Below are 12512 nucleotides of genomic sequence, written 5' to 3'. Positions count from 1 at the left end.
AAATGTTTTGAGAATGATGAGGGAAATGAATGTACAAATGTGCTTTACACAATTGATGTATGTATGGATTGTGATAAGAGTTGTATGAACCCCTAATAAAATGATTTTTTTTTGAAAAAGAAAGAAAAGAAAAAGAAAAAATATATGTAATAAAATTTTTTTTAACTGTTAAAAGAAAAAAAGTAAGTTCAAGTTTGGAGCCATTCTACAACTGAGGTATCGCATATTGTATATATGATCCTGAAAATTAAAAATTACCAACAAACAAACCCACATAATCAGTATAATTCTCCCTCAAATACAATGATGAAATTCAGACATTTCCAAACCAAACATCTTGAAGGAGTGAGTCACCTGGACTGAGGCTTAAGATCTTACAGGACAACAAGTTCAATTGATATAATTCACAATGACTATGCTCTACATCCTATTTTGGTGAGTTGCAACTGAGATCTTAAAATCTTGTAAGCACCTATCTGAGGTGCAAGGATTGGCCTCTCTCCATGCTGAGGAAAGAAGACGATGAAAATCAAAAGACACATGGAAGCAATTAGACAATTCGTCTCCACAGTTCAGAGAGTAGAACTCGACAGCGCCTGGATCCCACTACCAACCACTCTGAAAGGGATCACATTAACAAGTCTTGAATAGAGAGGGAGAAATGTGGAACTGAACTAAGAATCATGAAAGAAACCAGACTTCTTGGTTGAATGGAGACTGATTGGACCCTCTCCATATACACACCAAGACTATGGCCCTTAGTCACCCTGCCGTCCAGAAACTGAAATACCCCTATGTTAGAATAATCAACTATTTAATATCAAAAGGGTAGAATTTACCCATGGACATGGACAAAGGCTAGGAAAAGAAAGAAGTGGGGAAATGAAATACTAGGGGAAAATAGTACATTGAAGGAATTGAAATAAGTGAGTTGAAACAAAATGTGTATAAATTGATGAATGTAAAACTGACGATCTGCTAGACCCACCTTCATCTAAGTCATAACACGAAGCTTTTTTAAAAAAAAGATATGCAATAAATAAGGAGGTTTTCTAGCAAATTTGCCCAATACAAAATAAAAAAGTTTTTTTCAAAGGGCAACTCAAGAAGACAAAATATTATAATGAAATGGGTCAAGGCCTAGAGGTAGAAATCCAAATCAGAATAACACACCTATTATTTCTCAATCTCTAAAAATTAAAAATTTGCACACACAAAACAATGGACCAACATAGGAAGCATAAAAAAAAGATGAAAGGAATTACATAGTCACTGTGCCAAAAGGAATTTATCAACCTTCAACCATTTCGATAAGTAGCATGTGATCAAGAACTGATTGTATTGAAGGAAAAAGTCCAAGCTACACTGAGGGAATTGGTGAAGATAGACTCTCTAGGAATTATTGGACAACCAATGAGATGCTGCAACAAACAAATGCCCCCCAACATTTAATGCAGGTACCTAGCCCATTTTAACTTGAAGAGATACATCTGGGTGGCCACTCCAAAGAAGAGTGATCCTGTGGAATGTGGAAAAGATTGAACAATATCATTAATATCACATGCAAGTAAAATTTTGCTGAAAATAACTTTTAAAGAGGATGGGGAATGAGGGATGCATTGCTGAGGTCAGATGGATCCTGGCTAAAAGCACAGAATTCCAAAAAGATGTTTAATTACTGTGCAAAGGTATTTATATGTATCACAACCAAAACAAGGATAACATTACAAAGCATGAAAATTATAGAACACTACATTATGCTTATGTATAACTGTATATAGACCCAGAGACAGTCTTTTTAATGGAATAAGGGAATACTGCGTGGTTTAAAATCAGGAAAGGTGTATAGCACAGTTGTATCCTGTATGCTACACAAATCATCTGGACTATATGTAGTTACTGGATTATATATAGAAGAATAAGGTATCAGGATTGGAGAAAGACTAATTAACAACCTGCGATATGCCCATGACATAACTTGGTTTGCTGAAAGCAAAGAGGTCTTGAAGCACTTATTAATGAAAATCGAAGACTACAGACACAAAGAAAACATAGTGCACTGGGCAAAACTACTGCAAAAAGAGCCCTTTAAAGTGTTAAAGAGCAAAGATGTTACTTTAAGGACTAATGTGCACCCGACCCAAGTCATGACACCCTCAATTACTTCATGTGTATGTGAAAGTGGACAATGAATAAAGAACAAGAATTGATGCCTTTGAATTATGGTCTTGTCAAAGAATATTGAATGGACTGCCGGGAAAAAAAATCTGTCTTGGAAGAAGTACAGCTGGAATGCTCCTTAGAAGTGAGGAAGGAGAGACTTGATCTCATATGCTTTGGACATATTATCATGTCAGGAGAGGGGCTTGGAGAGTATACATTATGCTGGGTGATGCGGACAAAGAAGGTGACAGCAATATGACTGTCTACAGATTTTTTTGTGCAGTGTCTCAGTGTAAATGTACTACTTTCTTTTCTTTTTTTTTTTTTTAGTTCAAGGATTGTTTGTTGGTCTTTAGGAGTGTTTTCCAGTCCAGTCTGTTGAGGAAGCATGCCCTGGCCCCAAAGTCCACATTCAGCATTCCTTTGGGACCTCGTCGCTCCATTCCCTTGCTGTTCTGTTGCACCACCTTAATGTTTTGCTTCGGTGTGATGGGATAAATGTATTACTTTCATAAAATATCCCTATAGTTATTTATAGCAACAAAACTATTTGTTTAAGCCTGGTTTACATGTATCAGCAGACTGGCAAGGTTAAAACTCTCTGCTAATTTATCATTACCCAATTATGATGACACTTTAATCACGTGGTTGGTTTTTAAATTTTTCTTCATGCGTTGTTATTTTCTGTGATGCTGGTATTTTTATAGTCCTTGATTTGGTGAACCCTTGGGGATGAGTATGAAATTATTCTGATTTTTTAATATTTTTCTACTTTTTTTTCTTTTAAGGTTTTTCTCTGTTTTATTTGGCCATTGCTGCTGGGGTTTTTGTTTGTGTTTTGTATGTCAGGATGGGTGGATCTATGAAGAGAGCAGCTGGATTAATAATTACCTGGGGCCACAGAAGGGGAGGTGGGGGAAGATGGGGGTCAACAGTACTGGGCACAAGAATGAAGAAAATGTTTCTAAGTTGATTGAGATAATGAATGCACAACCCTTTCTACTATAATTGCACTATTTAATTGTATAATATGTTAATTATCTCTCAATAAAACGTAGAAATTTTTTGTGTTTTAGCTATTGTGGGAAATATTTGTAAGCCCATATCAATAACTTTTTGAAAATGAAGTAGTAATTAAAGGAAAAGGAGAAAAATCAAGAAGGCTTCCTTTCAGTTACTTTTGATGTTATAATTAATAATGTAATTTAATGCAAGAAAATTTTACCCCAAAAATGTTTTGTTTGCATTCACATAATCTAAAAAGTACTACATTTAAGTAATTTGCATCTATATTTATCATTGGTATTGTCATTAAGTGTTACTAAGGATTCTGTATGGTCTGATGGTGGAGGGAGACCCAAGTGCAGTGAGTCTTCCCAGGAGTGAGCACAGTAGGTGACCATTCTTCTCTTTTAAGCCTGCCTCATTCTGCTCTGGGGAAGACCCTCGGACTTCTCTTTTTTTATACCCAGACTTGAGTTCCTGGCAGTTGCTAACCTTAGCTGACGCCTCTCCTTGGTTTCTCTCTATGTCAACTGTCACCAGTGCCTTCTCTGTAGGTGCCCTTTGCTCTCCTGACATTCTATCAACGCTGACATCTTGAAAAGATCCTGCTGCTGCACCGGCTTGAAATCATGTCAGCTGCAGGAACCATGTCTTTGACATCTCAGATTCCCTCATGGTGCCTAGAACAGTATCTCGTGCCCAATAACATCTCAACACTGATTCTGGTTGAGTGGATGGAATTAACTTTTCATATATATTACATTACTTACTATGACATGGGATTTACAATTAGCGGGCTCTATTGTACAGCTCACTACTCCAGAGCTGGTCTCCCATGAAGCCAATAGCACACCCTGAAGTGAACAAACAACGTGATAAGGTTGTTGTCTAGTCACAGTCATTACATCTCTCTCCAGTTCCTGGTGGTAGTCAGGGAAGTGTGGACTACCATCCTCAAGGTTAGCCGTCAAATCCACCACTGCTCCTCAGGAGAAAGATGAGGCCATCTTCTCTCACAAAGATTTACAGAGCCTTGGAAACTCTGTACAGGGGGTCACTATGAGCCAGAATCAATTCAATGGCAGTGCATTTCTATATATTTTTGCTTTGTTTTGTAGTGTTGTTTGTTTTATATTTGTTTTTATTGGGGGAGGGAGAGTGGAGGGCTTGCTCCAGACCCTGATTATTATAAATGCGAGGGAACTAATTTCTATGATTGATTTCTTGAAGCGGGGTGATGTCATGTTTCATGGTTATTGCTGTTGGTTACCATTGAGTTAATTCCTACACATGACGACCCCTTATGTTGCAAAGTAAAACTGCTCCCCAGGGTTTTCTTGGCTATAATTTCATAGGAAGCAAATTGTCATTCCTTGTTCTTCTATAATACCACTGGGTAGGCTCGAACCACCAACCTTTAGGTTAACAGTTGAGCTCAAACTGTTTCCATCGCACAAGGACCTATTTCATGTAGGCATCATAATATAAATCTATAGCATTGCTTCACATGTCTTTAGAAAGAAAATGTGTCAGCTTTAGACAAAAAGTATGTCCCATCTGTTTTGGTGGTAGCTCAGGAAATATGTTTGCTCGGTGGTACATTGGTCAAGAAATGCTGGCTTAGAGAACCACACTGGGAAACTTATGGTTGGCTTGTCAGAATCCAAAATAGTTTTACTGTGGCATGGATCATGGTGCTTTAAGAACTTTATCAATCTGGCCCAACCTCTTTATGCTAATGCTATGAGAATGAAAGCAAAAAAGTTTAAATGACTTCCACAAGAGCACTAGACTAATGATTGACAGACTCATGATTCAACATAGTTACTCTAGCATTTACTCATTACATTATACTAGTCTGCACTTTGAGGAATGAAGAGTCAGTACTTTTAATTTTTTTTAATTAGAACCTTTGGGATTATTAGACCATCACTGAGCAACCATTCACATATACCATCTGGCATAAAATTACCTTGACAGCAGGATCTGAAACGTTTCTTTTAATTTCCTATATAATAAACATATCCTATTATACTTGGTATCTCTTAAATACATATTTTATTGATTATTTAAAAGTAATAAACATATAGGATAATAACATTGTAGAACTAATACTATGGCTAAATTAGAAAGTATTATAATATAGATTATACCAATTATCTGTCATTATTTATCAAGACAGTAGAATAAATAACTAAACATATATATTTTAGATCCAAGCTCTGCTCTTTATGAGACCATGCAAAAAAAGTTAACTCCATGCTCCCTCATCTTACAATAGAAATCATAGCATCTATCCTATGTACTGACTATAAAGATGAAATATGTTCATCAGTATGATCACTTAAAATGACTGGCAGCTTATAATGGCAAAACAATAAATATTAATTAAAACCATCTGGAAAATACACGCACTTATGTCTAAAATTAGAAGGCTTTCTTAGAATAAAAGTTAAGACATACTGGGGTTTTAAAGGCTTGAAGGTAATCAAGCGGCCATCAAGCTCAGAAGCAACAAAGCCCACATGGAAGAAGCACCCCAGCCAATGCAACCACGAGGTGTCGAAGGGATCAGGTATAAGGCATCATCAGAACAAAAAATCTTACCATAGTGAATGATGGGGGGAGTGCAGAGTGGAGACCCAAAGCCCATTAGTAGGCCACTGGAGATCCCCTTGCAGAGGGGTCTCGGGGAGGAGATGAGCCAGTCAGGGTGTGTTGTAACAACGATGAAAAATACAACTTTCCTCTAGTTCCTAAATGTTTCCTCCCCGCTCCCACTACCATGACTAGAATTTGACCTTGCAAGTCTGGCTGGACCAGAGGATGTACACTGGTACAGATAGGAAGTGAAAATACAGGGAATCCAGGGCGAATGAGGCCTACAGGACCAGTGGTGTGAGTGGCGAAACAGGGAGGGTAGAGAGAGAGTGGGTAGGAAAGAGGGAACCGATTACAAGGAACTATATGTGACCTCCTCCCTGGGGGACGGACAACAGAAAAGTGGGTGAAGGGAGACGTCGGACAGGGCGAGATATGACAAAATAACAATTTATAAACTATCAAGGGCTCATGAGGAAGGGGGGAGTGGGGAGGGAGGGGGAAAATGAGGACCTAATGTCGGGGGTTTAAGTGGAGAGAAAATATTTTGAGAATGATGTACAAATGCGCTTTACACAATTGATGTGTGTATGGATTGCGATAACAGTTGTATGAGCCCCTAATAAAATGTTTTAAAAAAATTAAATTAAAAACAAAAGTTAAGACATAGACTGGATAAGAAACCCTAGTGGGAGAATATTTTTTAATCCCTCTCTTATGTATTCCCTGTCCTCAAAAAGAACCCAAAGAGATATGTATCTTCATTTGCTGGCAATTTGCTGCTATAGAAATGGGAAAATGCTGTGGGAATATTGTAGTGTGAGGAAAAACACAATGAGAGATCTGAAATTAAGTCGTTTATTAATAATTAATGAATATTTCTGTGAAAATAATATAGTTTATTAATGGTGAAGTAGTTTTTAATGATTAATGACTATTTAAATGACAATGATAATGTATTTTTACAAATGGAACCTGAGCTTACCTAAGGGTAAGGAATGTTTAGAATCTTTTGACTTTAAAAAATATGGCACACATATCTGTATGTATAAATCTGTGTTCCAAATGATCAATGACCTATCCCAAAACTGGAGGAGCCCTGTTGGAGTAGTGTGGTTGTACATGGGACTGCTAACCACAAAATCAACAATTCGAAACCACCAGCTGCTCAATGGGAGAAAGATAAAGTTTTCTTCTCCCATAAAAACATAGTCTTAGAAACCCAGAGGGGCAGTTCTACCCTGTCTTACAGGATCACTATGACTTGAACTCAACTTGACTGCAGTGAGTGAGATTGTGATCCCACAACTGAGAAGAAAATGAAATAATATAAAAGCATGGCTGTCAAAGAGGGAATATAACTTCATCAAATTCTCTTGTGAAAGTAGTTTCAAATGCAATTATTCCTCCAGAAAGATTTTGTCTAGAATATTGTGTATTTATCAATGCATTACCAAAAGTATAGCATCATAATCATGAAGCTAGCATCTGTAAGATAATATACTGTTTCAAGGCTTTCACTATTTCAATTAAGTTTAATGACAGTTCAATTAATTTCCATTTTCTTGAATATCAAAATAAAATTTTTTCAGATCCTTACCATTTGTTGGCAGGGTGAATAAGGAGTTATTACATGATTCTGTCAAGAGGCCTTTCAAATAAAATGAAATCATGCAACACTATCATAGACTCAAAAGACTATACTATGATTACTTACTTTACTCCTTTATTTCTTTTTATTATTAATGCAGATGGGCCTTATGGACTTCGAGTCAATTCTGATAAAGGGCTAAAAGTAGGGGAAGTGTTTACGATTGACCTTGGAGAAGCCATCCTGTTTGATTGCTCTGCTGATTCTTATCCCCCCAATACCTACTCCTGGATCCAGAAGGCGGACAATACCACGCATGTCATTAAGCACGGACCTCGTTTGGAGGTTGCATCTGAGAAAGTAGCCCAGAAGACAACCAATTTTGTGTGCTGTGCTTACAACAATATAACTGGACGACAAGATGAAACTCACTTCACAGTTATCGTCACTTCTGTAGGTCAGTGTGACATCAGAGAAAGGGGTTCCAATGAATCATGAATGTGTGCTGGCCTTGCCTTCCTCCGTTCTGCCCTTGTATCACGGAGAAAAGCATTGTGCGGTGTTCCAAATAATCTAATAAGCTCTCTTTCCTGAGGTAATTAAGCCATGACTTTAATGAGCAAGTGTACCCAAACCCAACACTGAATGGAGGGGAATTCACTGATGCCTCTCTGGGGCTATGATGGAAAAGGGAACTTCAAAGAAGTTTAAATGCACAGTCTTGCTTTCCTGGATTTGCCAACAGATATTTAAAAGGAGCAGGCTACCATTCAGAAAGTTTCTCTCTACTGTTGCATTCTATGAGATGAGTAAATCCCCTGAGTTAGAAGTCTGGATTTCCTCTCTAGCAGCTATTTCACTTCCCTTTCTCACTATCCTCCAGCATCTCCCCTTCCTCTTCCTCTGTGTACATGCCTGAAATCTCTGGAGGTTCTCAGCAGAGGCTTCAAAGCCCGGGAACTAAAACTATTAAGTCTGGAAACTTACATTCTAGATGCAGAAAAAAGTGACCTAAATTTCAGAGAATTCATCAGCCCCACCCCCCACCCCCCAAAGTTAGTAATCACCACCTGAAATACTGTCATCCACTAAATGTTGTCCTTCTACTCCGTCTCTTCTCTCTGCATATTTCCCTAGATGATTTCATGAACTGCTATGGTTTCATGTACGACAGGTACATCCCACAAGTTTGGCAGTTCAAACGCACCAGCCCCTCTGAGGGAGAGAGAAGATTGCTGTTCCACTACAGAGTTAGCCCACAGAGAAACCCACGGGGACAGGTCCACTCAGTCTGGTAGGGTTGCGATGGGTCAGAATCAATTGAGGGCAGTGGGTTTGCCAGTGCAAAAAAACTGTACAGCCAGTTGCCTTCTACATGCTTCTACTTGTATACACCAGAGAAAACCGTAAGCCTACTAGGTCAACATTGAAGCATCATCGTTCCCCACAGTTGGTAGTCTTGCTATATGCACTAATAAAGTGAATGGTCCTACGATCTAACAATTTACTGAAATCAGAACACTAAATACCTTCCCAGACTTTCCTCTTGGCCGTTGCCCTCCTCCATACACAATCACTGAGTTCTGCTTTTCTTCCTTCCTGTCTCGTCCTGTCCGCTCTCTTTTCTCCCACTCCTACTCTTGCCATTGTTCCTCTGGCTCTTATCTTATCCCTCTCATTTCCCCTCGCCTCTTCTGCCTCCAGCTGTTTGTTCTTATTTTTCTCTCATTTTCCTTTCTTTCTGCTGCTGTTGCTGCTCTTACTAATAATACTTCTACTACTGCTATTTATTTAGTCCTTCCTGAACTGTCTTTGCATACAGGCAAAACCCAGCTAAATTCTACCTACGGAAAGCCTAGGACTGATGAAAACAGGAAGTGGTGTTCAGGGGGCTGTAAATGGTGGGAGAACAAGCTCACAAGGGTTGCTACCCATTAATACTTTCCCATTCTCGATAGAGCTGGTGCCTTGAGCAGGGTCCCTAGCAGAAATTTCAGTCCATCGTGTTGAATAAATGAAACAAGACTATCATTCTTGTCAACCTTTAAGCTATTTTTTTTCAGTATGTGGCTCTGTGTCACCTCCACCAAAATCACAAAACATTGGTTCGTTAAATATTTCAGACCTGCTGGATTTAGAAGGCCAGCTATCGGACCTCAGAATTGGAATGTCTATCAAATATAAGCGTGACAAACCCTTATTTAAGGGTGGTTATCCCCCCCCCCCCCCATCTAAACTCTTACATTTATTTGAAAGCTCTTAAGGAGTCCTCACAGAGCCCTGGTGGTGCTGTGGGGTAGGTGTTGGACGGCTAACTGCAAGGACAACAGTTTAAACCCACCAGCCACTTTTCACAAGTAAAATAAGGCTGTGTGCTCCTGGGAAGATTTCATCTTGGGAACCTCTATAGGGTCCCTATGAGTCAGGATCCACTCAATGGCAGTGAATTTCATTTTTGAAGTTTAGAAAGCACCATCAAGAATTGTAAGACCAGGAGGGGGTGGGTGGGAAATGAGGAGGTGATACCAAGGGCTTAAGTGGAGAGCAAATGTTTTGAGAATGATGAATGTACAAATGTGCTTGACACAGTGGATGGATGGATTGTGATAAGAATTGTATAAGCCCCCAATAAAGTGATTAAAAAAAAGAATTATAAGACCTAGAGGGTAAGGAAGAAATATGCAGTGGAAGGGGCTTTTCTAAGACTTGTAAAGTCTTAGAAGTCTTCTAATAGCCTTCTGTGATGATAGGAATGTTCTATATCTGCACTATCCAATATGGAACTCATTCGCCTAATTTGGCTATTTAGAATTTAAAATGTGGCTGTTCAATGGAGGTACTGAATTTTTAATTTTCTTTCATTTTTATTAGATTTCAGTAGTCACTTGTGTCTAGTGGCTATTACATTGGAAATACAGCTCTAGAATTTTCACCTGAATTATGCTTCATTTGTGAAGTAGATAACATTTTCCTTGTAGACACCCAGTATATGTGTCTTTAGGGTATTGTAAATTATGCACTAGTTCATTTATTATTGAGCACCTTTATGGGCCCAATATTGCGGTAGGCACTGAGAATGTCATATGAGATCAAATAATTCATGCTAACAAGGTACTCACAACCTCATACGGGCAGAAAACCTGTAAACAGCTAAAGGGCCACTCTTTGCTTTGTACTTTACTGAATTTTTAATAGGCACAACTGACTTTTCACCCCAATAGCTAACCAAAGCATAATTGAAAAAGTAAACCATAATTAAACATAAAAAAAATATCTTAGTAGCAGTCTAGAGATCATTCTAGATGCCCCTTCTTGCTTATTATTGCAAGAGAAGAAGTGGCCATAATACACAAATATGTATTGTGTACTTTTCCCACCACCTACACCTTCTCCATTAATATTTAGCCAAGGTGTTCTCATAATAGCTGAAGCCCCCAAGGTTTAATTCAGATCTTATTACTACAGTATAAAGACAGCTACCATCCTAATAACAATTGACTTTTGCAAAATCTAAAAAACCTGTTTGACCAGAGCAAAGACCAGGCTGTGTGTTATTACAGTAAATAAGAACAGGTGCTTATTTTTCAGAGAGATTCAGATTTGTCAACACTGGTGACCTCTCTGTGGTTTCTAGAACTATTTTACCACCTCTCAAAAGTCCACAGGCAGCAAAATGATAAATTAAATTAATAGCGCTAATGAGTTTTGTTCAGTATGTGATTCTCTTTAAGTTAATCAAACAAATGAGCATTGTGATGCAGATGAAGTGTCCACCAGCCTCTAGTTGACAAAGACACCTTACATGTAACTATCAGTGCAGCATGCACTCCCATGGGACATCTATTGAGAACTGTGGATAATTCCCAATAGTCAAGGATTTAAAATAAGCCTTTTCGATGTTTCTAAAACCAAGTCGGTGTTTGGTGTAACTAGAACCAAGCCGTTTGACATCGATGACCCGCCTTCTTTCTAATGAGGCAACGAATGTGGTTACAGGTGTTACCAATCAGATGCAGGCAGCAAAGGGAGAGGGGTGAGAGATGCCTCCAAGGCCACAAAGAGGGAAAGAAAAAGATGAGGTCAGGAAATGAGAGGTTTTCCTTGGGGATTGTGTAGGGAGAAGATGGCTGGAGAATGTGACAGTTCGTTGTGGCTTTTCCTGCCTGCCAGGGCACATGGTGCCTTCCACCATTGTGGCTACGGCCCATTCCTCATTTTTGATGTTAGCTAACTTTTCCCTCTCCGTGAAGATAGCCTAAAGGGAACAAGATCCCTGGGCCAGATCGCACTACTGGAAAGGGAGCACATAAAACCTGAATTCAAGACTCATGTTTTTAGCAATTACACAAGCTAAGTATACTGAATATTGAGATAGCTAACTTTCCAAATGATAGCTATAGTATTACATATTGTTAGTACAGCATTTATTTTTCTCATGACTTTAATTTTGCTATGTGATTGAGATACTTCTGGCTTATCTATGACATACATAATTTTATACTAATTAGAAGTTATTAACTCTCTGTGCCTAAAAATACCTTTTATACTTGTTTCAATAAAGGAACAGTGATGAAAATAGTAAACTGGCATTTATATTGTAAAACACACACCCAATTATTTTATCACCTTAACTCAGGCCCCTGTTCTTTGAAGAGGACCCCTGGTAGCATAATGGTTGGAGCATTCAGCTACTAATAATGTTAGGGGTTCAAACCATTCTAAGGGAAGAAAATGAGGCAGTCTGCTTCCGTAAAGATCTAGTTTTGGAAGCCCTATGAGACAGTAGAATGTAACAGCCGGCTCCATGGGAGAAAGACGAGGCTTTCTACTCCCATAAATAGTTAATGTCTTGGAAACCCACAGGGGCAGTTCTACTTTATCCTATCGGCTCACTATGAATCAGAACCAAAGAGATAGCAAAGGGATTGATTAGGTTTCTTGAAGGCAGGTGTCCCTATTTTGAAGTTTTAACTGGGCCAAATCTCTATTACAGTATATATAAACCGAAAATAGTCACAGAAATGTAAGCCTCTGATCATCCCTCACATATTTCCATTTAATGTAAGCAATCTAATGTATCATTAGAGTTCTGTAAGAATACATGGCTTCTAGTCATGGTAGTGGGAGCGGGGAGGAAACATTTAGGAACTAG

At 38.6% G+C, this 12512-nt stretch overlaps 1 protein-coding gene across 5 annotated transcripts in view; it reads left to right on the top strand.

Annotated features, from left to right (window-relative positions):
- HEPACAM2 (HEPACAM family member 2) overlaps positions 1–12512 on the top strand; it is a 50381-nt gene that overhangs the window by 24622 nt on the left and 13247 nt on the right. For all 5 annotated transcript variants that reach the window (XM_045288850.1, XM_045288851.1, XM_045288848.1 and 2 more), the window contains exon 4: positions 7521–7817. In XM_045288850.1, coding sequence (XP_045144785.1) covers positions 7521–7817 — 297 coding nt within the window. The remainder of the gene's footprint in view (positions 1–7520; positions 7818–12512) is intronic.

The sequence above is a fragment of the Echinops telfairi genome, unplaced genomic scaffold (assembly GCF_000313985.2).
Source record: "Echinops telfairi isolate 266 unplaced genomic scaffold, ASM31398v2 ScPeMD7_23;HRSCAF=83, whole genome shotgun sequence".
NCBI lineage: Eukaryota > Metazoa > Chordata > Mammalia > Afrosoricida > Tenrecidae > Echinops > Echinops telfairi.
This window is presented reverse-complemented; position numbering and strand designations above follow the sequence as displayed.